This window comes from Caretta caretta, chromosome 8, assembly GCF_965140235.1.
Source record: "Caretta caretta isolate rCarCar2 chromosome 8, rCarCar1.hap1, whole genome shotgun sequence".
NCBI classification, from domain to species: domain Eukaryota; kingdom Metazoa; phylum Chordata; order Testudines; family Cheloniidae; genus Caretta; species Caretta caretta.
In genome coordinates, this window is record NC_134213.1 from 107,687,574 (window position 1) to 107,711,820 (window position 24,247).

The 24,247-nt window shown below is 52.3% G+C and overlaps 1 protein-coding gene across 2 annotated transcripts in view; it reads right to left on the reverse strand.

The window, feature by feature from the left end:
- IPO13 (importin 13) overlaps positions 1–24,247 on the reverse strand; it is a 67,160-nt gene that overhangs the window by 19,174 nt on the left and 23,739 nt on the right. For both annotated transcript variants that reach the window (XM_048862083.2, XM_048862082.2), the window contains exons 3-8: positions 14,724–14,864; positions 9,294–9,435; positions 2,917–3,083; positions 2,241–2,361; positions 696–843; positions 98–279 (exon numbers count right to left, since the gene is read on the reverse strand). In XM_048862083.2, the coding sequence (XP_048718040.2) occupies positions 98–279; positions 696–843; positions 2,241–2,361; positions 2,917–3,083; positions 9,294–9,435; positions 14,724–14,864 (901 nt within the window). The remainder of the gene's footprint in view (positions 1–97; positions 280–695; positions 844–2,240; positions 2,362–2,916; positions 3,084–9,293; positions 9,436–14,723; positions 14,865–24,247) is intronic.

Sequence of the window (24,247 nt, forward strand, 5' to 3'; positions counted from 1 at the left end):
CCCAGACTCTGGTCTGGCCCAGGAGAACAAGGACAGGCTCCATGACCGCGTGCTCCAGGCTCCCCTTCACTGCCGGGCCACACCATCGTTGCCTTACCTGGGACACAGCAACGATGTTGGCGGCGTAGGGGGGCAGGTCGTACTTGCACTCCCGGCAGATCTTCTTCAGGGTGGAGACGCTGGAGATGGAGAGTTCTGGGTTGCCCAAGGCCTGGAGCACCAGGGGCAGCACGTTGTTGATCATGACGGGGTGGTCAGCCAGCCACTCGGACAGGGCCCCTGCGCACAGCGGATGGGAGGCAGGGTCAGACTGCAGAGCGGTGCCACCATGCCGCAGGCCACTCATCCCATTCTGTGCCTCTCACTGCAACAGCCTACAGCCTCTTTCCCCAGGAGAGTCCTGCCAGACCCCAGCCCGGCTCCCCAGAAAGGCAGGTGGGCAGGGCGGGGGCGGGCAGGGGAAGACACTCAGTGTCAAGGCAGCAGAAGGCCTGGCCCTGCAGCCAGTGGCTTGTGGCTCTCAAGGCACAATGCCGTGAGCGGCTGCACCATGAAGTGCTGCCAATGGGGAGGAGGAAGCAGGGCCTAGCAGCTGGAGCCTGGAAGTAGGAGAAGAGGGAAGGGGTCAGCTCCTCTGCAGGGCGCCCTCCCTCCCCTAGCCCCCGGCGAGCGCACCTCCCCTCCAGACATCTCACCGATGGTGAACATGACAGTGTCGGCCAGCTGCACGTTGCTGATACTGATCCGGGGGATGAGGCCAATCAGACCCGGCACGACGTCAGAGTAGTTCACGTCTATGGTCTCTGCGATGGACTGGAACCCGTAGAGTAAGGCTTCCGTGTGCTACCGGGGGCAGACACACACACCGAGTCAGAGCCCTGTTCCACCCCTAGGAGCACCCCACCCAGGTTCCAGCTGCTCAGGTTCCAGTCCTGTGCTGAGATCTGCAGCACCTTCCAGCTCCTTTGCACGCTGCTGGGGCTTGGTGAGTGAATTTCAGCCAGAGGGTTAAACAGTTACCCACATGGGCAAAAGGACTCCTGGTTTCACTGCCTGCAAGTGAGGTGGGGGAGAACAGGGAGCCCAGGGCTGAGCTAGCAGGAGACTGTGGGTCTGGAGTGAGGGGCACTGGCAGAGTTGTGGGGGAGCCCAGGGCTGGGCTAGCAGGGGCTGCGCACAGGGAGAGAGAGGCACCAGCAGAGCTGTGGGGGGAAGGGGAACCCAGGGCCGGGCTAGAAGGGGGCTGCAGGGCTGCTAGGCTGTGAAAAGCAGAGTCCCCGGTGTTCTCCCAAGGAAGAACGCTGCCCTCTTGGCTTGTGGGGTCAGCTGGCTGTTTCTGCTAAAGGGGTGTTGCCACCGACGGTCCCATCTCTCCAGGGTTGACTATGTGCCCTTATGTAGTGAGAAGGTTAGTGTGTAGGTGGGCCATGCTGATTTCCCTTGGCGCCCACCTACACACTAACCTTCTCACTACATTAGGGCACATAGTCAACCCTGGAGAGATGGGACCGTCAGTGGCAACACCCCTTTAGCAGAAACAGCCAGCTGACCCCACAAGCCAAAAGCCCCACTACCCCCTTCCCAGCTGCTCCAGCCTCTAGGGTGCTCTGACCCCTGACAATGTCTACATTGTGTCCATCAGTACAGAAACATGGTAACTGAGGGCAGGGCTGGGCCCCCAGAGCCTCTACCCTGGGTGCGTGATTCAGAGCCATTGCTCGCTCCATATCGCTGTTGTATGCCCGAGCAGGGGCCTGGCCACTTGCCCGCAGTCCCTCCGGATGGAAACTGACCAGACGGGTAGGTGGGACACAGTCCGGCTGCAGGGGCAGCCCGCCCAGGGAGGCTGCAGCCATCAGCTGCTGAGTGCTGGCAGTGGCTGGGCTGCGAATCAGCACTCCCACCGGCTGACAGTGATGAAGGAGGTGCGATTGACAGAGCTCGCGGGCTGACTGGGAGGAGATACATGTGGATGAGCGCACAGCAGCGCCCTGGCCCTCCCTCAGCTCCCATGCCGCAGCACCGGAGCTGGCTTGGCCCGGCCCCGATGCAGCCTAACTAGTTTATGGTGAGCCTGTAGACGAGGCACCGGGCACATGCCCCCCAGCACACACCCGGGGGTAATGGCTTCGGCTGTTCGGTCCCCACGCAGGCTGGTATTTTTGTTCTCCCTTCCTGTGCCAAGCCCTGCCCAAAGAGGGGGACCCAGGCCCCAGGGGCCAGTGCGGCTCCTTGCTTACCTGCCACGAGGATGGCTGCTCTGTGTTGGTGAGGAGGCGGCCCAACTTGTCATAGAGGCTGCTCAGCAGCTCCGCTCCCAGCATCTCGTACACGTACATCAGGGTGTCGGAGATGTCCACCCTAGGGGAGAGAAGCCTCCATGGGAGTCACCGAGCGCTGCCCACCTTCCCCCGGCACTTTGTTGGCAGCGCCCCGCACCCAAAGAGCTCTGCCCTCTGGGTCTCTGGCAGGGCAGAAGGGGGGCAGTGCCTCCACCCATCTGAATCACACGGCTGAGCACTGCCCCTCCTGTCACAGACTGCTCTACCATCTCCCAGCCGCTTCGGGAGGCGCTCTGAGCCGTCAGCACCCCAAGGTCAGCTCCAAACCCCATCCACCCCCGCAGCCCCTTCCCCAAGAGAGCCATTCGTGCCCCCAGAGAGGTTCACGCTGCACTCCTCCCCGAGGAAGCAAAGTGTCCACTGACCATCCACAGGGATCCCCCGGGGGCTCTGCATTTCCTGGAGAGGTCAGGCCACCCTGCCAGACAGGCGGTTATCCCATGCCATCCGCTGCCTGTTATGCACACTGCCCCTAGGGGCACAGAACAGCATGCTCTCCTCCCGTCACCCCCAGGGGAAACGATTCCAGGCAGGGAGGGGCATTGGCACCCCCCATGGCACGGCCCCAGCCTACCTGTAGATCCGGAACTGCTCCTTCTCATCCGAGGACCAGAACCCATACTCCTCGTCGGAGGGGAACTGGGCTTTGTGCAGCAGCACGTCCACCAGCTGGAAGTAGACGGGCCGGTAAACCTGCTGGTACACGGCCTGTTTGTCGGGCTCGAAGGACAGGATATCGTCCTGGGAGGGCAGAAACAAACCACACCTCAGAGAGGAGGCGGCAGCCCGCCTCTGGGTCCAACAGCACTGACATCCCAGGATCCCTTAGCTGTCTCCCCAGTGTTAGGAGGGATCTGCTGGAGATTCACCAACACAGCCCCTCCAGGGGCTGGCAGGATCTGGGCCCTGGAGGAACAGGCCCCTCCAGGGGCTGGCAGGGCCTGGGCAGAACTTGCTGGAGCCCCAGCCCAGGATAGCTCTTGGGGCCGTGTCCCTCGAAGAGATGCCAAGGGCCGTGGCAGACCTGCTGGCCTTCACAGCCCACAGCATGGCCCATGTCACGCCCCCTAGCATGCTCTTCATTGGGCTCCAGGCTCGGGATCCAGGGCACACACTCCCCCTGCATGCAAACTCTGCTTAGCCAATGCTTTCAGGGAAGGCTCACAAGACCCAGCCGACTCTGCCCCAGGTAGGGGGCAACTTCCTCCTCCTCACAGCACCCTCAGACCCAAGCCCCGAGAATTCCCCACTCTGTGAGCGACAGCAGGGGGATGACGCGGACTCAGAGTAAAGGTTAAGGGTTCCACGTTCTCCCTCGGGGCTGCCTGGAGACCAGCCACTTGGCTGAGCCCTGGCTGGCGTCAGAGCAGCCAGCACTGAGCTGACAACCCCCCTTCCCCCGCCCACAATCAGCAGCACCTTGGCAGCTGCAGAGCAGAAAGCAAAGGAAGGAGCACAGAGGTTGAACTAGGGGCTAAAAATAGACCATTACCTTGGTGGTGACATTCTGCTGCCTCTTTCCAGCGGGGGACAGAGGCAGACAGGAGCGTTTGCTCAGCTCCATTCCCAGCAAGGACAGACAGAGCCTCAGGCTCTCCCCACCCCCACTCCCACAGCAAGATGTGGGCTGTGATCTCCTGTAACACCTGCTAAGAGGGGCTGGCGCCTGGTGAATACTGCCATGGAGCTGCAGGCTGGGACGCTCGCCCCGCAGTCAGGACAGATCCCAGTGCCTGAGCACAGTTGTCTCCTGGAGAGATGCAGAGATTGCCTGCAAAGGGCCATATTCCCACAGCAGGCAGACACCAGGGCACATCCCAGTCCAGGGTTAATCCTGCGCCACTGAGGGACCCGCTGTCTCTCCTCACTGCCACACAAGGGAAGCGCGGCTTGCACTGCAGAGTGGCTAGGGCACGTCAACCAGCAGGGACACAGCCCATGGCCCTGTGCCTTTGTGCCCTGCCTCCACACAACAGCCAGAGAGAGATCAGGCCAAGGAGCTCGGCCATCAGCCGGAGCTCCAAGTCCCAGGGGTCTCCCAAGCTGTGAGGGCTAGCCTCAGGCAGTCTGTTCGGCACAGCAGTGGGGAGTTCCTGCCCCATATCTGGCTGCTGGCAGCAGGATGCATGGCACGCACTGCTCGGGAAGTTAGGAGCTGTGCTCCCTGCTTCAGCACAGAGGTACTGGCCAACACGGCAGCACAAGGGGCTGGGAGTGGCAGGGGATCAGCAGCCCAGCTTCAGATCTCGCTGTCCCGTGCAGGTTCTTCACCAGCCCTATCACGGGGGGCTGAGCGCTGGAGCCTGGCGGGCTCAGCCTAGCCACGATACACTAAGGACGACAACAATGCCGCTGGCTGTGAGCTAAAGGAAGCCAAGGAACCACCGGTGAAACCAGGGCTCCCAAGACCACTACCCCAGTCATCAGCTCACCCCACAACTGGTCCTGGGAGGATTTGGAGGAACGTAAGAACGGCCAGACTGGGTCAGACCAAAGGTCCATCTAGCCCAGTCCCTGACAGTGGCCAGTGCCAGGTGCCCCAGAGGGAATGAACAGAACAGGGAATCACCCAGTGATCCATCCCCTGTCGCCCATTCCCAGCTCCTGGCAAACAGAGGCTAGGGACATCATCCCTGCCCATCCTGGCTAATAGCCATTGATGGACCTACCCTCCATGAACTTATCTGGTTCTTTTTTGAAACCTGTTATAGTCTTGGCCTTCACATCATCCTCTGGCAAAGAGTTCCACAGGTGCGTTGTGTGAAAAAATATTTCCTTTTGTAGTTCCCCTTTCTGAAATTAAACTAAACGTGCTGCCTATTCATTTCATTGGGTGACCCCTTGATCTTGTGTTATGAGAAGGAGTACATAACACTTCCTTATTTAGTTTCTCCACACCTGTCATGATTTTATAGATCTCTATCATATCCCGCCTTAGTCGTCTCTTTTCCAAGCTGAAAAGTCCCAGTTTTATTAATCTCTCCTCATATGGCAGCCATTCCAGACCCCTCACCATATTTGTTGCTCTTTTCTGAACCTTTTCCAAGTCCAATATATCTTTTTTGAGATGGGGGGACCACATCTGCATGCAGTATTCAAGATGTGGGCGTACCATGGATTGATATAGAGGCAATATGATATTTTCTGTCTTATTATCTATCCCTTTCTTAATGATTCCCAACGTTGTTCACTTTTTTGACCGCTGCTGCACATTGAGTGGATGTTTTCAGAGAACTTCCCACAATGACTCCAAGATTTCTTTCTTGAGTGGTAACAGCTATATAGTTGGGATTATGTTTTCTAATTTGCATTACTTTGCATTTATCAACATTGAATTTTATCTGCCATTTTGTTGCCCAGTCACCCAGTTTTGAGAGACCCTTCTGTATCTCTTCACAGTCTGCCTGGGACTTAACTATCTTGAGTAGTTTTGTATCATCTGCAAATTTTGCCATCTTACTGTTTACCCCTTTTTCCAGATCATTTATGAATATGTTGAATAGGACTGGGCCCAGTACAGACCCCTTGGGGGACACCACTATTTACCTCTCTCCATTTTGAAAACTGACCATTTATTCCTACCCTTTCTTTCCTATCTTTTAACCAGTTACTGATCCATGAAAGGACCTTCCCTCTTATCCCATGACAGCTTACTTTGCTTAAGAGCCTTTAGTGAGGGACCTTGACAAAGGCTTTCTGAAAATCTAAATCACTCTATCCACTGGATCCCCCTTCCCCACATGCTTGTTGACCCCTTCAAAGAATTCTAGTAGATTGGTGAGGCATGATTTCCCTTTACAAAAAACATGTTGACTCTTCCCCAACAAATTATGTTTACCTATGTGTCCAACAATTTTGTTCTTTACTATAGTTTCAACCAGTTTGCCTGGTACTGAAGTCAGGCTTACCGGCTTGTAATTGCCGGGATCACCTCTGGAGCCCTTTTTAAAAACTGGCGTCATATTGGCTATCCTCCAGTCACTTAGTATAGAAGTGGATTTAAATGATAGGTTACAGACTACAGTTAGTAGTCCTGCAATTTCACATCTGAGTTCCTTCAGAACTCTTGGGTGATACCATCTGGCCCTGGTGACTTATTACTGATCAATTTGTTCCAAAACCTCCTCTAACAACACCACTATCTGCGACAGTTCCTCAGATTTGTCACCTAAAAAGAATGGCTCAGGGTTGGGACTCTCCCTCACATCCTCAGCCGTGAAGACCGATGCAAATAATTCATTTCGTTTCTCCGCAATGGCCTTATCGTCCTTGTGTGCTCCTTTAGCACCTCGATTGCCCAGTGGCCCCACTGGTTGTTTAGCAGCTTCCTGCTTCAGATGTACTTAAAAAAAATTATTGCGATTACTTTTCGAGTATTTGGCTAACTGTTCTTCAAATTCTTTTTTGGCCTTCCTAAATATATGTTTACATTTCATTTGCCAGAATTTATGTTCTTTTCTATTTTCCTCACTAGGATTTAACTTGCATTTTTTAAAGGATGCCTTTTTGCCTCTCACTGGTTCTCTTACTTTGTTGTTTAGCCAGGGTGGCACTTTTTTGGTTCTCTTACTATGTTTTTTAATTTGGGGTATACAAGTTGAGTCCCTATTATGGTGTCTTTAAATAGTTTCCATACAGCTTGCAGGCTCTGTACCATTTAGTTTCTCTTTAACCTCCTCATTTTTGTGTAGTTCCCCTTTCTGAAATTAAATGCTACTGTGTTGGGCCGCTGTGGTGTTTTCCCCGCCACAGGGATGTTAAATTTAATTATATTATGGTCACTATTACAAAGCGGTCCAGCTATATTCACCTCTTAGACCTGATCTTGTGCTCCCTTTAGGATTAAATCAAGAATTATCTCTCCTCTTGTGGGTTCCAGGACCAGCTGCTCCAAGAAGCAATCATTTAAAGTGTCAAGAAACTTTCATCTCTGCATCCCGTCCTGAGGTGACATGCACCCAGTCAATATGGGGATAGTTGAAATCCACCATTATTAGTGAGTTTTTAATTTTAATAGCCCCTTTAATCTCCCTGAGCATTTCACAGTCACTATCACCATCCTGGTCAGGTGGTCGGTAATATATCCCTACTGCTATATTCTTATTATTCAAGCATGGAATTACTATCCATAGAGATTCTGTGGTACAGTTTGGTTCATTTAAGATTTTTACTTCATTTGATTCTACACTTTCTTTCACATCTAATGTCACTCCCCCACCAGCACGACCTCTTCCGTCCTTCTGAAAGATTTTGTACCCTGGTATTACTGTGTCCCATTGATTATCCTCATTCCACCAAGTTTCTGTATGCCTCTTATATAAATATCCTCACTGAATATGAGGCATTCTAGCTCACCCATCGTATTATTTAGACTCCTAGCATTGGTATATAAGCATTTTAAAAACGTGTCACTTTTCAGCTGTCTGCCATTACGTGATGTAATTGAATGGTACTTTTTTTTCATTTGACTGTTTCTCATCCGAACGTAGATGCTGGGGCGGAGGAAGGGAAGGGCACACACAGGGTGACGCAGTCAGCGAAGCCTGCCAGGGCGTGGAGGCCTCTAAGGCCTGGAGCCTCTGCACTGAGCTGATGTGTCATCACAAGGAAAAGGGGGGTTGCAAAAGCCCAGGAGGAGGGAGACCTGTAGCAAACTCCAGCCCTGTCCACTAGTCGTGCCACCTGCACAGACCCCAAACAGCCCAGGGGTAAGGCCATCAGATTCTAACAGGCCAGCTCCAGGAGACAGGCGGTGCTCCTAGAGGCCAAGCCAGAAGCCTCTTCAGCTTAGGAGAAGACAAGACTGCAGGCCCAACAACAGATAATGTGTCACCCCAGCTCCCTCTGCAGCTGGCAGCCAGAGACACAGCCAGGGGCTGGACAATCAGGCCTGCTGTTGGGCAAAGCAGGGGTGTGAAGTTTTAATTAGCCATGCTAATGAGGCCCTGGAAGTGCTTGGGCTCTTGTTCCAGCTCAGACCCCAAGGGAATGTGGGGGTGGGGAAACCGAGCCACAGGGCCCATGCTCCTAATCTCACCCTCCTGCAATGGCTTTGAACCGCTTGGGCCAAACTTTGGCCATGCAGAGCTGCAGGGAGGCAGACACTTAGAGGACAGGCCTGCCCAGAGAGCCCCCGGCTGGCACATACCAAGCCCCTCTCCGCAAGTTCTGGCGGCCATGGCAGGAGTTCTATGAAGGACAAGCAGACCCATGCCTCCCCTCCCCTGCACTAGAACGTGTGTCTGGGTTTGGGCTGGCATGAGGGAGGGAGCTAGGGAAAGGGAACAGCAGCAGCCTCTCCTCTACCATGGCCTACTGGTGACGTGCCCCAGCGAATTCCCAGCAGGTCCCCCCGCAACCTCTCCTGGCTGGAGCTGGGCTCTGTTCCCAGCTCTGCTCAGCCACACCCCGACAGGGGCAGTACTGGAGGGAAAAGGGCCCATTTCAGACATTCACATGGAGGGTAAAGGCCTGGGTGCAGTGCTCGAGCCATAAACGAGGAGGCAGCCCAATACCCATCTGTGCGCAGTCCCTCACCAAGCCAGTGCCCACTGAGTTACCCTGACATGCCTGGGAACACGTGGTCGGGGAACGCCCAGTGTTCGAGCTCACACAGCAGCGACCCCGGGCCAGAGAGCAGTGTCGTATGTCCCTGCACGCATGGGCCTGCCCCCCAGCTCTGCCACCGAGCCACACTTAGTTGCAAGAGGAGGCTGAGGCCTGACTTGGCCATGAGCTGCTCCAGGCTACATTGCCCAGTGCAATGCATGCTTGGGGAGGGCAGGACTCCCAGCTCTCGCCCCCCCCTTCCAAACAGATGCAGGGCTGCAGTGTGGGCTCTGAGGTGCTAATAGAGCAGGGAGCATGGCAGTGACCTGGGCAGTGCCTGGACCCCCAGCCAGCTGCCCACTTCCCCACAGCTCTGCCATTGCACAAGGGACGGTCACTCACCTGCAGCGTGTACCAGAAGGTGAGCGTCAGGGAGCTGGTGGTTTCGTTGACAGGGTAGTGCCCGGGGATACCAGTGCAGAACATGATCATGTTGACCAGCGCCAGGAAGCTCTGCCAATGCTGCACCTGGTCCAGCAGGGCTCTGGGGGGACAGCAGAGGGCACCCGGACTGCTGTGATAACCGGGCCCACAGAAGAAGCGAGTGGAAGCTACAGACTCTCAATAGCCCACCACTACAAATGCTGCTGGGGAAAGGTGCCAACAGCAAGGCTGCCGAAACTACTCCAAACAAAAAGGCCCCCTAATGGAACTCGAGGCCTGCGTTAACAGACCGGCTGGCACACAAGAACAGCGCGAGATCAGAAATCAAAGGCCAAAATGGGCGCATCAGAAATTAGGCCTAACTGGTGAACTGGTGAACGAGGGGATGGGCTATTCCACACACCACTCCCCTCAGGTGCTTGCAGAGAAAAGACTCGGGGGGAAAATCATCAGCAGAAGAATAAGCTGTCTACTGACAATTGCTGAAGCAAGCTTTATCATGGCTGCCACTCCCACCGTCTCCGGGGATCCCAGGATCTACCCTAACATTAAGCGGGGGGTGGGGAACAGACTTTTGTCATCCTGGGCCTGAGAGACGTCCCAGCCAGGCCAGGCCAGAGAGAGGCACCCAGATGACATTGCCACCTCTGTCTCTAATGGTTCTGGCTAATCTCCCAACCACCTCCTGAGACGGAGACTACCATATCCCCCAAGTGTCCTCTCTCTTCCCACTTTCTCTCTTCTCTCTTCTATAGCTCTCCTTCTGGCTCAGCAGAGTTTGGCTGAGCTGGCCAATACTGTCTATTCTGTAATGCTGCTGAAAGCTTGCGACCAGAGAAGCAACTAAAATCAATGCCCTAAATAGCCCGATGCCGGTACCAGTTTGCCAAGCCTTGGAGTGGCTGATATGCCTGTGGGCTGGGCCTGTGTTTCTCCAGCAGTGAGGATGCAAGAGAGTCAATATCATAGACAGGAGCTGCAGCCTCTCTCCTTGCTGCTCTTTTCTCTCCCACTTTTATGTATGTTCGTCTGGTTTCATCTGCTAGGAAACAGGATCAAACTTCAACAGCAGCAGCTCCAGGCCAGCTCCACTAACCCCAAAAGGCCAGTTACTCCCGTCTCTGACACCATCTACCAGGATGTCGAGTGAGAGGGCGGGGGCTTTCTAAAACAAGGGATGTTGTTACAACGAAAACCTGACTAAATACTTCACATTTCAAAGGCTTCAACTGGTTTTCCTTCTTTTCCTGTATCTTTAACGAAAGGCTGAAGGGTTGTTCCTGGTGTCTGCCTTGGGACAGAGCAGTCCGAGGTCTCTGGAAAGCAAACCCTGACCCCTTGTTTAACACTGTTTAATGCTGGACAGTTTCAGGATCATGTTAACACTAGGGCTGTCGATTAATCACAAGCAATTCACACAATTAACTAAAATAAATTAACTGATTAAAAAAATTAATGGTGATTAATTATTGTTAAACAATAGACTACCAATTGAAATGTATTAAATATTTTGGATGTTTTTCTACATTTTCAAATACATTGATTTCAATCACAACACAGAATACAAAGTGTACAGTGCTCACTTTATATTACTACTTTTTTATTACAAATATTTGCACTGTAAAAATGATAAAAGAAACAGTATTTTTCAATCTACCTCATACAAGTACTGTCCTGCAATCGCTTTATCATGGAAGTGCAACTTACAAATGTAGGGTTTTTTTGTTACATAGCTGCACTCAAAAACAAAACAATGCAAAACTTTAGAGCCTACAAATCCACTCAGTCCTACTTCTTGTTCAGCCAGTTGCTAAGACAAACAAGTTTGTTTACATTTACAGGAGATAATGCTGCCTGCTTCTTATTGACAATGTCACCTGAAAGTCAGAACAGGCGTTCACATGGCACTTTTGTAGCCGGCATTGCAAGGTATTTATGTGCCAGATATGCTAAACATTCATATGCCCCTTCATGCTTCGGCCACCATTCCAGAAGACATGCTTCCATGCTGATGATGCTTGTTAAAAAAAATAATGCGTTAATTAAAATTGTGACTGAACTCCTTGGGGAAGAATTGTATGTCCCCTGCTCTGTTTCACCCGGATTCTGCCATATACTTCATGTTATTGCAGTCTCGGATGATGCCCCAGCACATGTTGTTCGTTTTAAGAACACTTTCACTGCAGATTTGACAAAACGCAAAGAAGGTACCAATTGTGGGCCCCTTACTGAATGAGGGAGGCAAACTAGTGACAGAGGATGTGGAAAAAGCTAATGTACTCAATGCTTTTTTTGCCTCTGTTTTCACTAACAAGGTCAGCTCCCAGACTGCTACGCTGGGCATCACAAAATGGGGAAGAGATGGACAGCCCTCTGTGGAGATAGAGGTGGTTAGGGACTATTTAGAAAAGCTGGACGTGCACAAGTCCATGGGGCCGGACGAGTTGCATCCGAGAGTGCTGAAGGAACTGGCGGCTGTGATTGCAGAGCCATTGGCCATTATCTTTGAAAACTCGTGGCGAACCGGGGAAGTCCCGGATGACTGGAAAAAGGCTAATGTAGTGCCAATCTTTAAAAAAGGGAAGAAGGAGGATCCTGGGAACTACAGGCCAGTCAGCCTCACTTCAGTCCCTGGAAAAATCATGGAGCAGGTCCTCAAAGAATCAATCCTGAAGCACTTGCATGAGAGGAAAGTGATCAGGAACAGCCAGCATGGATTCACCAAGGGAAGGTCATGCCTGACTAATCTAATCGCCTTCTATGATGAGATTACTGGTTCTGTGGATGAAGGGAAAGCAGTGGATGTATTGTTTCTTGACTTTAGCAAAGCTTTTGACACGGTCTCCCACAGTATTCTTGTCAGCAAGTTAAGGAAGTATGGGCTGGATGAATGCACTACAAGGTGGGTAGAAAGCTGGCTAGATTGTCGGGCTCAACGGGTAGTTATCAATGGCTCCATGTCTAGTTGGCAGCCGGTATCAAGTGGAGTGCCCCAAGGGTCGGTCCTGGGGCCGGTTTTGTTCAATATCTTCATAAATGATCTGGAGGATGGTGTGGATTGCACTCTCAGCAAATTTGCGGATGATACTAAACTGGGAGGAGTGGTAGATACGCTGGAGGGGAGGGATAGGATACAGAGGGACCTAGACAAATTGGAGGATTGGGCCAAAAGAAATCTGATGAGGTTCAAGAAGGATAAGTGCAGGGTCCTGCACTTAGGACGGAAGAACCCAATGCACAGCTACAGACTAGGGACCGAATGGCTAGGCAGCAGTTCTGCAGAAAAGGACCTAGGGGTGACAGTGGACGAGAAGCTGGATATGAGTCAGCAGTGTGCCCTTGTTGCCAAGAAGGCCAATGGCATTTTGGGATGTATAAGTAGGGGCATAGCGAGCAGATCGAGGGACGTGATCGTTCCCCTCTATTCGACATTGGTGAGGCCTCATCTGGAGTACTGTGTCCAGTTTTGGGCCCCACACTTCAAGAAGGATGTGGATAAATTGGAGAGAGTCCAGCGAAGGGCAACAAAAATGATTAGGGGTCTGGAACACATGAGTTATGAGGAGAGGCTGAGGGAGCTGGGATTGTTTAGCCTGCAGAAGAGAAGAATGAGGGGGGATTTGATAGCTGCTTTCAACTACCTGAAAGGGGGTTCCAAAGAGGATGGCTCTAGACTGTTCTCAATGGTATCAGATGACAGAACGAGGAGTAATGGTCTCAAGCTGCAGTGGGGGAGGTTTAGATTGGATATTAGGAAAAACTTTTTCACTAAGAGGGTGGTGAAACACTGGAATGCGTTACCTAGGGAGGTGGTAGAATCTCCTTCCTTAGAGGTTTTTAAGGTCAGGCTTGACAAAGCCCTGGCTGGGATGATTTAACTGGGAATTGGTCCTGCTTTGAGCAGGGGGTTGGACTAGATGACCTTCTGGGGTCCCTTCCAACCCTTATATTCTATGATTCTATGATTCTATGTGAGATTTCTAAAGACAGCTACAGCACGTAACCCAGGGTTTAAGAATTTGAAGTGCCTTCCAAAATCTGAGAGGGACGAGGTGCGGCGCATGCTTTCAGAAGTCTTAAAAGAGCAACACTCTGATGCGGAAACTACAGACACCAAACCACCAAAAAAGAAAATCAACCTTCTGCTGCTAGTATCGGATTCAGATGATGAAAATGAACATGTGTCGGTCCGCTCCGCTTTGGATCGTGATCGAGCAGAACCCGTCATCAGCATGGACACATGGCCCCTGGAATGGTGGTTGAAGCATGAAGGGACATATGAATCTTTAGCACATCTGGCACGTAAATATCTTACGATGCCGGCTACAACAGTGCCATACGAACGCCTGTTCTCACTTTCAGGTGACACTGTAAACAAGACATGGTCAGCATTATCTCCTGCAAATTGAAACCAAACTTGTTTGTCTGAGGATTGGCTGAAGTAGGACTGAATGGACTTGCAGATTCTAAAGTTTTACATTGTTTTATTTTAGAATGCAGGTTTTTTTGTACATAATTCTACATTTGTAAGTTCAACTTTCATGATAAAGAGACTGTACTACAGTACTTGTACTAGGTGAACTGAAATATACTATTTCTTTTGTTTTTTACAGTGCAAATATCTGTAATGAAAAATATAAAGTGAGCACTGTACGCTTTATTCTGTGTTGTAATTTAAATCAATATATTTGAAAATGTAGAAAACATCCAAAATATTTAAATAAATTGTATTCTATTATTGTTTTATTGCATGATTAATTTTTTTAATTGCGCAGTTAATTTTTTTAATGGCTTGACAGCCCTAGTTAACATCTTTGGCTTTTTGGGCCCATATATTCCATCTAAATGAATATAACAGGCCCCTACGCTAATAAGGACCCAGGGCAAGGCTAAGCCCCACCGAGAGCACGGATATGCCACCGTGGCTGGGCACAATCTCTGAAGTGAGGCTGTGCTGGTGTAGCTGGCTAGTCTGGACTCAGTCCCCCTTAAAATTCCTTTCTAGTGAAGAAGCTCGGGTAAGGTGCAGGCCCCGGTATGCCCACAGGCCTGCTAACCAGTGCAGCAGGCTGCCCCAGGAGGGGATGGGGAGGATGACAGGTCCCGTGGGCTCCTCCATACACACTCAGAGGCGAGGTGGGAGGAGCAGCAGGGGATGGCCCGTTCAGCTCAGCATTTGAAGGCGACATTCCCCCTTCCCCCTGGAAATCTGACACAGCACCATGCAGATTTGCCCAGCCATAGCGATAAGGAGGGGCGCAGTAGAGACCAAGTACCCACTCCCCCATCCCCAGGGGACATCATGGCATCAGCCCAAGCGAACATTCCCCCTCCACAAGAGCATGGGCACTTCCAGGGCAGTGCCAAGCCCTTGGATCCCCAACTCACCGGGAATGGTTCTCTCCCAGGGCCACAGCAATTCGGCAGATCCCATGCGACGTCTCCATGTCCCCACCCTGGACGGCCTGGCGCAGCTGCTCCTGGAGGCTCAGCACAGGGGGGATGAGCTTCAACAGGGTGTTCACGTACCTGCCAGCAGAGGAGAGTCTGCATCAGGTACAAGGAGACATTCACCCACCCCACAGGCCCTGTCCCCTGCCAGGAGATGGTCTCACCTTCCCTCCCTCCCACCCACCACACGGCCAAGTCTTTGGTTAAAAGTAACCGGTTAAAAGATAGGAAACAAAGGGTAGGAATAAATGGTCCATTTTCAGAATGGAGAGGGGTAAATAGTGGTGTCCTCCAGGGGGTCTGTACTGGGCCCAGTCCTATTCAACATATTCATAAATGATCTGGAAAAAGGGGTAAACAGTGAGGTGGCAAAATTTGCAGATGATACAAAACTACTCAAGATTGTTAAGTCCCAGGCAGACTGCGAAGAGCTACAAATCTGGATGACAGGGCAACAAAATGGCAGATAAAATTCAATGTTGATAAATGCAAAGGAATGCAAATTGGAAAACATAATCCCAACTATATATATAAAATGATGGGGTCTAAATTAGGTGTTACCACTCAAGAAAGAGATCTTGGAGTCATTGTGGATAGTTCTCTGAAAACATCCACTCAATGTGCAGTGGCCGTCAAAAAAGTGAACAATGTTGGGAATCATTAAGAAAGGGATCGATAATAGACAGAAAATATATTGTCTCTATGTAAATCCATGGTACACCCACATCTTGAATACTGCGTGCAGATGTGGTCGCCCCATCTCAGAAAAGGTATATTGGACTTGGAAAAGGTTCAGAAAAGAGCAACAAAAATGATATAGGGTATGGAATGGATGCCATAGGAGGAGAGAGTAATAAAGACTGGGCCTTTTCAGCTTGGAAAAGAGACGACTAAGGGGGGATATGATAGAGATCTATAAAATCATGACTGGGGTGGAGAAAGTAAATAAGGAAGTGTTATTTACTCCTTCTCATAATACAAGAACTAGGAGCCGCCAAATGAAATTAATGGGCAGCAGGTTTAAAACAAACAGAAGGAAATATTTTTTCACACAACGCACTGTCAACCTGTGGAACTCCTTGCCAGAGGATGATGTGAAGGCCAAGACTATAACAGCGTTCAAAAAAGAACTATATAAAATTCATGGAGGATAGGTCCATCAATGGCTATTAGCTAGGATGGGCAGGGATGATGTCCCTAGCCTCTGTTTGCCAGAAGCTGAGAATGGGTGACAGGGGATGGATCAACTTGATGATTCCCTGTCCTGTTCATTCCCTCTGGGGCACCTGGCATTGGCCACTGTCGGAAGACAGGCTACTGGGCTAGATGGACCTTTGGTCTGACCCAGTATAGACGTTCTTATGTTCTCCTTGGCTCAGACGAGCCAGTGGTTGGCTCCTCATCCCCAGAGGGATGCCCTCCTCCCATCAGCGGGAGATGGGCTTGAGCCAGGAAGGCCACGCAGGAGCCAAGGCCCTTCTGGACCACTCCCACAGCTGAGCCCATGCAGCAAGAGAGAGGAGCCCAGAACCAGCATCAATACAGAACAGGCTTGATGGGGTAGTCCCTGGTCCTCTGTCACCTCTAGGCTCCCCAACAATTCTCCAGCAGCACGTGCTGCCCTGGGCACGAGCCATGGGAGCTCTGGCCCCAGAAGAAGCAGAGGGGGGGGTGGGTTTAGTCATCCTCCCCTCCAGACTCTGTGTGCATGGAGGAGCCATGGATCACTCTGCCATGCTCCTCACTTCCCCAGACAGGGTGGGCTGGCAGCAGCTCTAGGGAGAGCCCCAGCCACCATACACTGGCCCTGTGAGGAGGCTCAGGCAGCTCACACGCAGGGGCCTGCCTTGCAGCAGCATCACACTAGTCAGTGTTCACACAAATCTCTCAAGTACATCAAGGAGACGCTTGCCCCTCAGTCGCTGACTCCCCCAGTCCTGCTCAGCAGGGAGCTCCGGGGAGTACAGGGGTACTTTCTGGGCCATCTGTAATGGAAAGCCACTTCATAACTCTAAGTGAGCAGAACACCCAAGCCTAGAGACAGTGCCCTGAGAGCAGGGGTGGCAATCCCCTGGCGCCATGCCCACTCAGCACACCACGCACCTCCATCACCATTACACACCACGCTGCATGTGGGAGACTCACACTTGCTGCACCTGCACTGAGGCAGACAGCTCCCACACCACATGGACACTGTTTGCACCAGTGCCCCCAAGTAGGGGAGTGAGAGAAGTTTCTAGGGAGCAACATCATCAGGGTTACACAAGCTGCAGCAGGCAGGTCATGGCACCTGGGAAGTGCCTGCCACACCTGAATTACGGGCACCCCACAGCTGGCACTAACAGAGCTCTCTGAGCAGGCATTCCTGCATGCGCAGTGCAGTGGTGCTTTACAACAGAGAAGGCACTGCATGCTTCCTGTCCCATCTCTCCCTTCCCCAGGCCGCCATGGAGGGCTCTTGCCCCACTTGCCAAGCTGGCCCCCTTTTCCCAGGATCAACTACTGCATGCATGCCCATCTCCCGTGCCTAGGCCCCTGATAGCTGCCCGGCACAGCAGCATTCCAGACCATGCAGCAATTCCACGCTTGTCAATCTACTCAGGGCTGCCAATAAGTGATTATAACCCTGGCGACAAGCGAGAAGTGATAGGGAAGAACAGCTGATGGGCCCCCAGAGAGAGGCAGTGCAGTAGGCTAAAATGCAGTCTGTCAGTTACCTGGTCACTGAGGCACAATATCTGGAGATGCAGCTATTCCGCGCTCCCCTACTACCCTCACCCAGCAAGAGAGAACAAGCAGGCGCACAGCTCCACGCGGGGTCCAGCACCCCCAGCCCTTACTTGAGAGTGCCGCTGCCAATGAACGAGGAATGGCCAGTGAAGTATGGGTAGGACCAGAGCAGAGTGCTCACTGGGGGCATTTTTATTGTCTTCTGTAAGACAAGGAAATGCAAAGAACGATAATGTACTTGAAGGCTGAGATTTGATGGCAAAGGAGTTAGGACTTTCCAAGTGAAGGCTCCAAGGGCAGGATGAAGAGTGGAGGTATGTGCTTCCCCCACAGACCCTTTCCTGTGTCCGAGTCATGACTCTGGCAAGCCTTTAAAATGCTGAAAGACTCTTTACAAGCCTGTGGAGCTGGCAGGACCGGGCTGAGGGCTCTGCTGGATTCAAAAGCAGCCTTCACCCTGAAGACCGAAAAGAGACCCCTCTGCAAACCACTTAGAGACCTCCCAGAACCCAGAAACAGCAACGTGGTCTCCTCAAACCACACTGGTGTGGAGATCTCAGGGACAAGGATAGAAAAATAGAAAATTAACATGGCACATCTCAAATGGATTAAAGCTAGCCGATAGATCTCAAAATGTAACTGGGAAAGGGGAATCATTGAGTGGGCGTGTTTCTGGTGGGATCCCACAAGGCCAGGTGTTGGCCCTACACTATTTAATTTATTTGAATCAATGACCTGGAAGAAAACATAAAATCATCACTGATAAGGTTTGCAGATCACAAATATTGGGGGAGCAATACATGATGAAGAGGACAGGTCACTGATACAGAGCGATCCGGATTGCTTTGTAAGCTGAGTACAAGCAAACAATGCAGTGTTTAAATACAGCTATATGTAAATGTACACATCTTGGAACAAACAATGCAGGCCCCACTTGCAGGATATGGACTCTATCTTGGGCAGCAGCAACTCTGAAAAAGATTGCGGAGTTATGGTGGATTATGAACTGAACACGAGCTTGCAGTGGGATGCTGTAGCCAAAAGAGCTAATAGGATCCTGAGGTGCATAAATGGGAACCTTGAGTAGGTGCAGAGAGGTAATTTTACCTCTGTCTTTGGCACTGGGTGCGACTGCTGCTGGAATCCTGTGTCCAGTTTTGGTGGTCATAATTCAAGCAGGATGTTGATAAACTGGAGAAGGTTCAGAAAAGAGCCACGAAAATGATTAAAGGACAAGAAAACCTGCCTTCTAGTGACAGACCCAGAGAGCTCTATCTATTTAGCTTAATAAAGAAGGTTAAGGGGTGATGATTCCAGTCTAAGTATCTACATGGGGAACAAATAGTTACAAATGGGATCTTCAGTCCAGCAGAGGAAGGTCTAACACCATCCAATGGCTGGAAGTTGAAGCTAGACAAATTCAGACTGGAAATAAGGCCTAAGTTTTTACAGGAAGGGGAATTAACAATTGGAACAATCTACCAAGCGTCATGGTGGATTCTCCATCACTGGCAATTTTAAAATTACAATTCGATGTTCTTCTAGAAGCTCTGCTCTAGGAATTATTTGGGGGTAGCTCTCTGGCCTGTTATACAGGTCAGACTAGATGATCATAATGGTCCATTCTGGCCTTGGGACCTATGAAAATAAAACAGGGGAGTGTGCCTTTACCATATGGCAAAACCCAGGAGAGACTGGGCCTGGGGAATCTGCACTAAGCGACGAGCACTGAGACAACGTGTAATGACAGGAGAAGATGGATTTTGTTCCCCTGAGTGACCTGGTGGAAGATCAAATTCTCATCTAACTGAGCCTCAGTATAAAGGAGGCTGCTCTCTGCTGAGCCCTGCTATCAAATTCCAGCGCAATCGAACTGTGGACAGATCCTTTATCTAACTATCAGGAGAGAAAGAATGGCTGAACAATGAGGGACAATCTGATCTTCCCTGACCAGCAACCCAGCAGCAAAGCGTAAGGGTTTTCTGATCAAAGAATCTGTGTGCACTCCACCAGGGGAAGATCTGAGACTGCTCTTCTAGAGAAGCTTCCTCTTCTGGGATGGGAATCCAGTAGCCTGGTTATTGGAGAGGACAGACCAAGAACAGCAAAAGAGGACACCAAGTGATCCACCCAGCACCTTCTCAGGGGACAGGAACTGCCCATTTCAAATGGCGAGCCTTAGCTCCTGGCTCCCATTCTCCCCACATGCTGGCGTGGAGTGGCGATGTGTCATCCTACTAGCAGAAAGAGACCAAAAAATGAAGTAATATCCCCCAGCCTATGGAAAGGGCTGGGCAGATGGAGAGACCCAGTTCCGCCCCTTTCTCCAACCACTGGAGGTAGGTCCACCCCAGCCTTCTCATTGGCACCAGTTCAGTCAGTCTCTCCCCAAACCGGCCCTAAGTCTACGCAGGAGCTGCCTGCAGCTCCCAAGGCTCCCCCAGTCTGTGCAGAGATGCTGGAGCCAGCAGTTTCTAAGCAAGTCCCTTACCAGGTCAGCCCACACAGCACTGCTCTCCTCCCTGGCACCACTGCCAGTGGGAGGGTGAGGGACACGAAGCCACTTGCCTCGTCAATACTGCCATTCATTGGTAAAGCACAGAAGGCTGCAAACTGCCACAATAGATAATGTGCTCTCCTGCTACAGAGATCTTTGTCCCACCTCACACGAGCTAGCAAAGCACGCACTACTCCCCCCTTCTTAGAGAGAAGGACAGTAAGGTGCAGAGAGAACAGATTACTTAGTAAGTCAGTGTCAGGGCTGGGAACAGAACCCAGGAGTCCTGGGCTCCCAGGCCACATTGGGTATGCCTATACTGCAAGTAGACACCTGTGGCTGACCAGTGCCAGCCGACTCCAGGAGCTCAAACTAAGGGGCTGTTTAACAACAGTGTAGATGTTTGGGCTCAGGCTGGAGTCCGGGCTCTAGGACCCTCCCCCCTCGCAGGGCCCCAGAGCCCAGTCTCCAGTCCGAGTGTCTAGCAAGGAAACAGCCCCGTAGGCCGAGCTGGCTGGCACAGGCAGCCGCAGGGGTCTAACTGCAGTGTAGATGTACCCAATGTTTCTCTGAATGAAGCTCCTGACAGTCTGAAATGCCAACATACCATGCCTAGTGGGGCTGTCGTGGTAAGAGGTTGTTGCCGGCACCCAGTGCCAGAGGCGAACAACAGCAAGGTTCATTGCCCGGTGTGCGTCACCCAATAATCACAATGGGGTGGAGAAGCAGAAAAGTTTATCTGAAGCTGCAAACAAGGTACAGGGAGAATAGAATCCGCTGATTATTACTCCCAAGGGCATTCTACACCAAACGATTAAAAATTCTAAACAAAAAAAAAAAGAAATCCTGCACACCATATTTTAAAATTCTGCTCATTTTGTCAAATAAATGTGGAGGCTGCAGCATGGAGCACAGGGCACTGGCTGCACAGAGGTGGGAGATCACTCTGCAGCTCTCCCCCAGAACACTGACTCAGTGGTGAGGCTGCACCCAATCATGACAGCGCAAGGACTGGGCCTGCCCCAGAAACACCCCAGTGCCGTGCCCTGCCCCTCCGTGCCAGGTGTGGGCAGGCAGGCCCACTCTGTCAGGATTCAAGTGTGGAGGGGCTTAGTGTGGGGGGATCCAGGTGCGGGTTGAGAGCGTTCTGTGTGGGGCCATCTGGGTGTAGGCGGCTCAGTGGGAGATCCAGGTGCAGGTGGATCTAGATGCACAGGGGCTTGTTAGCAGGTTCTGGATCCAACAGTAATGGGACGCTGCAGGGGGGGTCTAGGTGAAGGTGGTTGGGGCTCAGCGAGGGGGTGTGTGTCCCAGATGTGGTGGGATAGAGCTCGGCAAGAGGGGTCTGGGTGTGGAGGGAGCCAGATGCTGGGGGAGTAGGGCTCAGTGGGGTGGCAATCTAGATGCAGCTGGTTGGAGCTCGGTCTGGTGGGGATCGGGGTGGCTCATCGGGGTGCAGGGGGAGTGGGGCTCGTCATGGGGGTGTGAGGCTCAGCGGGAGGGTCTGGGTATGAGGGCGTCTGGATACATGCTGTTGGGCAGGTAGGAGAGCAGCTCCCCGTACAGTGATCCCTTCCCCTGCAGCTGAGAAGCAATGGGTGCAGGAAGCTGGGGTGGAATTTGCAGAGCTTCCTACAGCTGGGGGGGAAATCTGGGGGTGGGTCTGCCCTGGATGCCGTGCCGGGGAAGAGGAAGTCCTGTCCTACCCAGCCCAGCCAAGACTAGCAGCTGAGCCCGGCGCAGGGTAGGAGCCACCAGCCAGGTCTTCCCCGATCCTTCCCTCTGCCCTACTGTGATTTACCTCTCTGCTAGCTGCCATGGGCACCCAAAACATACTGCTAGGGACGGTCGCATGACTGCTCTTGTGGCTTCCCTTTGCTTCCCCCTCAGAAAGTCATTTTTTTGCAGGGAAGCAAAGAAATCTGTGGGGGACATAAATTCTGTGCATGCGCAGTGTCGCAGAATTCCCCTAGGAGCAGACTGTCCACCAGACCCCAAATCTTTTACAGAGTCCCTGCTTCCCAGGAGGCCAGAACCAGCCCTCCTTGGGGAGGTGAGTGACTCACTGTGTGGAGTCTGTCACTCGATCAGGGTCCAGGTCAGCGGAGGAACACTAAGGATGGTCTCTGCCCGCAGCTCCAGGATGGGAGGCAGGGAGGGTACACAAGCAGCACAGGTGCCAGGGCTAGGCACCTGCAAGAACGAAGATGGGAGAGCAGGGAGGAATGTGGCTCAGAAGCAACCGGAACCTCAGAGATGGATGTGGAAAGAGCCAGACAGACAAAAAGGTCAGGAGACTCCCTGGAGGCTTTTGGGAGAACTGGATGGGCTGCGGCTCCTCTCACCGCTGAGCAACACAGACAGGAGTGGGTGGGGCTGAGCGAACCCAGGAAGGAGAAGAAACAAGCGGGGCAGAGCCAGGGTGGACCAACGCTGTGTGCCAGCTGCTCGTGGTGACTCTGCCCACTCAGAGTGCTGCAAGGAGCCTGGGGATGCAGTGAAGGAGGAGCTGTTACAAGACGAAACACTGTTTGGCCCCAGGATACTGTCAGATACCCCCATCCAACACACCCTGTCCCCTCCCAAGGCCAATGGAGTCCCTTCTAGGGAACCTCATGTCTCTCCTATGCTCCCAAAGATAGACACAGGGAGAAACGCAGTGGGGAGTCATACCTAACAAGCAGGGAGATGTTCCCGCCGGTGTGACAGATGCACAGGGATGGCTGGCTGGTGTCCCACAGAACAAACGATGATGGAGAGGGACACACTGCAGTGTAGACATAACCAATTAAACACCCATGGCTGGCCCATGGCAGCTGACTCAGGCTCGAGGGGCTCAGGATAAGGGGCTGTTTAATTACCATATAGACGTTCGGGCTCTGACTGGAACCTGGGCTCTAGGACCCTGTGAGATGGGGGGTTCCAGACAAGCCTGAATGTCTACACCACAATTAAACATCCCCTTAGCCCAAGCATGCTGGCACAGACCAGCCACAGGTCTAATTGGAGCGTAGGCATATCCTGAAAGAGCAGACATCCACTAGCCTGCTCTGGTTCTATAAGACTTACGGACGCACGGCAGCAGGGAGGGGACTGTGAATGTCAGGCAGGAAGCTGACGGATCTCAGTGCCCCTCGGACCACAAGAGCGACCAGCATGATAAAAGAACCAGGACGGGGGAAGAGCAGGACAGCAGCGTAAAGTGAATGGAGGAAACTGGCTGCTGGATTGAGACAAGCGGTAATGCATTGAGGCTACGATCAAGGATCCACAGACCTACAGCCTACGGGGAGAGCACCTGCTATTCTGGACAGACAGGAGCAACGGTGTCAGCAGCAGCAGCTCAGACCCAACACCCGACATCACCAAGGAGGAGCACTCAGGCCCCAGGTTCATGCACCCTGGCAGGCCAGACAGACCGAAACAGCAGGCGGAGAGAAGGGGAGTGGAGTCCCACTATCCAGCCCCAATGTTGGGACCTGCCACCTTGGTATGTCCTGATGGGCTGGGTCCTTTGCTACTGTCACCGTGGTCACATCACCACCTCAGCACTTCAGCTCCCTTATCCACAGAGCAGCGACAACACTGACCTACCCCACAATGCCCAGCTCAAACAGACTGATGTTTGCCTGCTGACTGACAGCATGAGGTGCCTCCCCGTCTTACATTTACTACTGTTGCATCAGGATCAGCCCCCACAGCCCCCCACCATTCATTATCACAGCATACTGACTGCTCAGATGTGCGCGCTCAGCACTGTGTGAAGAGCTAAGGACAATCCCTCTTCTGAGCAGCTGCCAGCTCAGAACAATGTCTCAGAGCAAGGCCTCGTGCCTCACGCTGCCCCTCTAGCGGTATCCCCGCCCCCGGAGATCTGTGCTGCGCAGTGCCTGGCACCGAGTCTGTGCCGACAACACGTCTCCTCTCTGTTTTCCTGACGCGGCAGCCCCAGAACGATGCACGCTGACCAGGACGGTCAGGTTTGCGCCCGTCCCATAGTGTTCAGTGCAAGGTGCTTTACATATTAGTAAGTGATAAAAACTCAGTGTGCTCAAAGCCTGGGTACCTCATCCCTGCACACCATGGGAGAGGGGGATTAAAGTTCCTGCCTGCTCCAGGGGAGACGGTCAGACTGCAGAGTCCAGCGGACCAAGTAGGAGGCTGGGAACCAGATATTCCTGAGTTCTAGTCCCAGCCTTGAGGCCAATTCCCATGTGCCATTGGGCAGTCACTT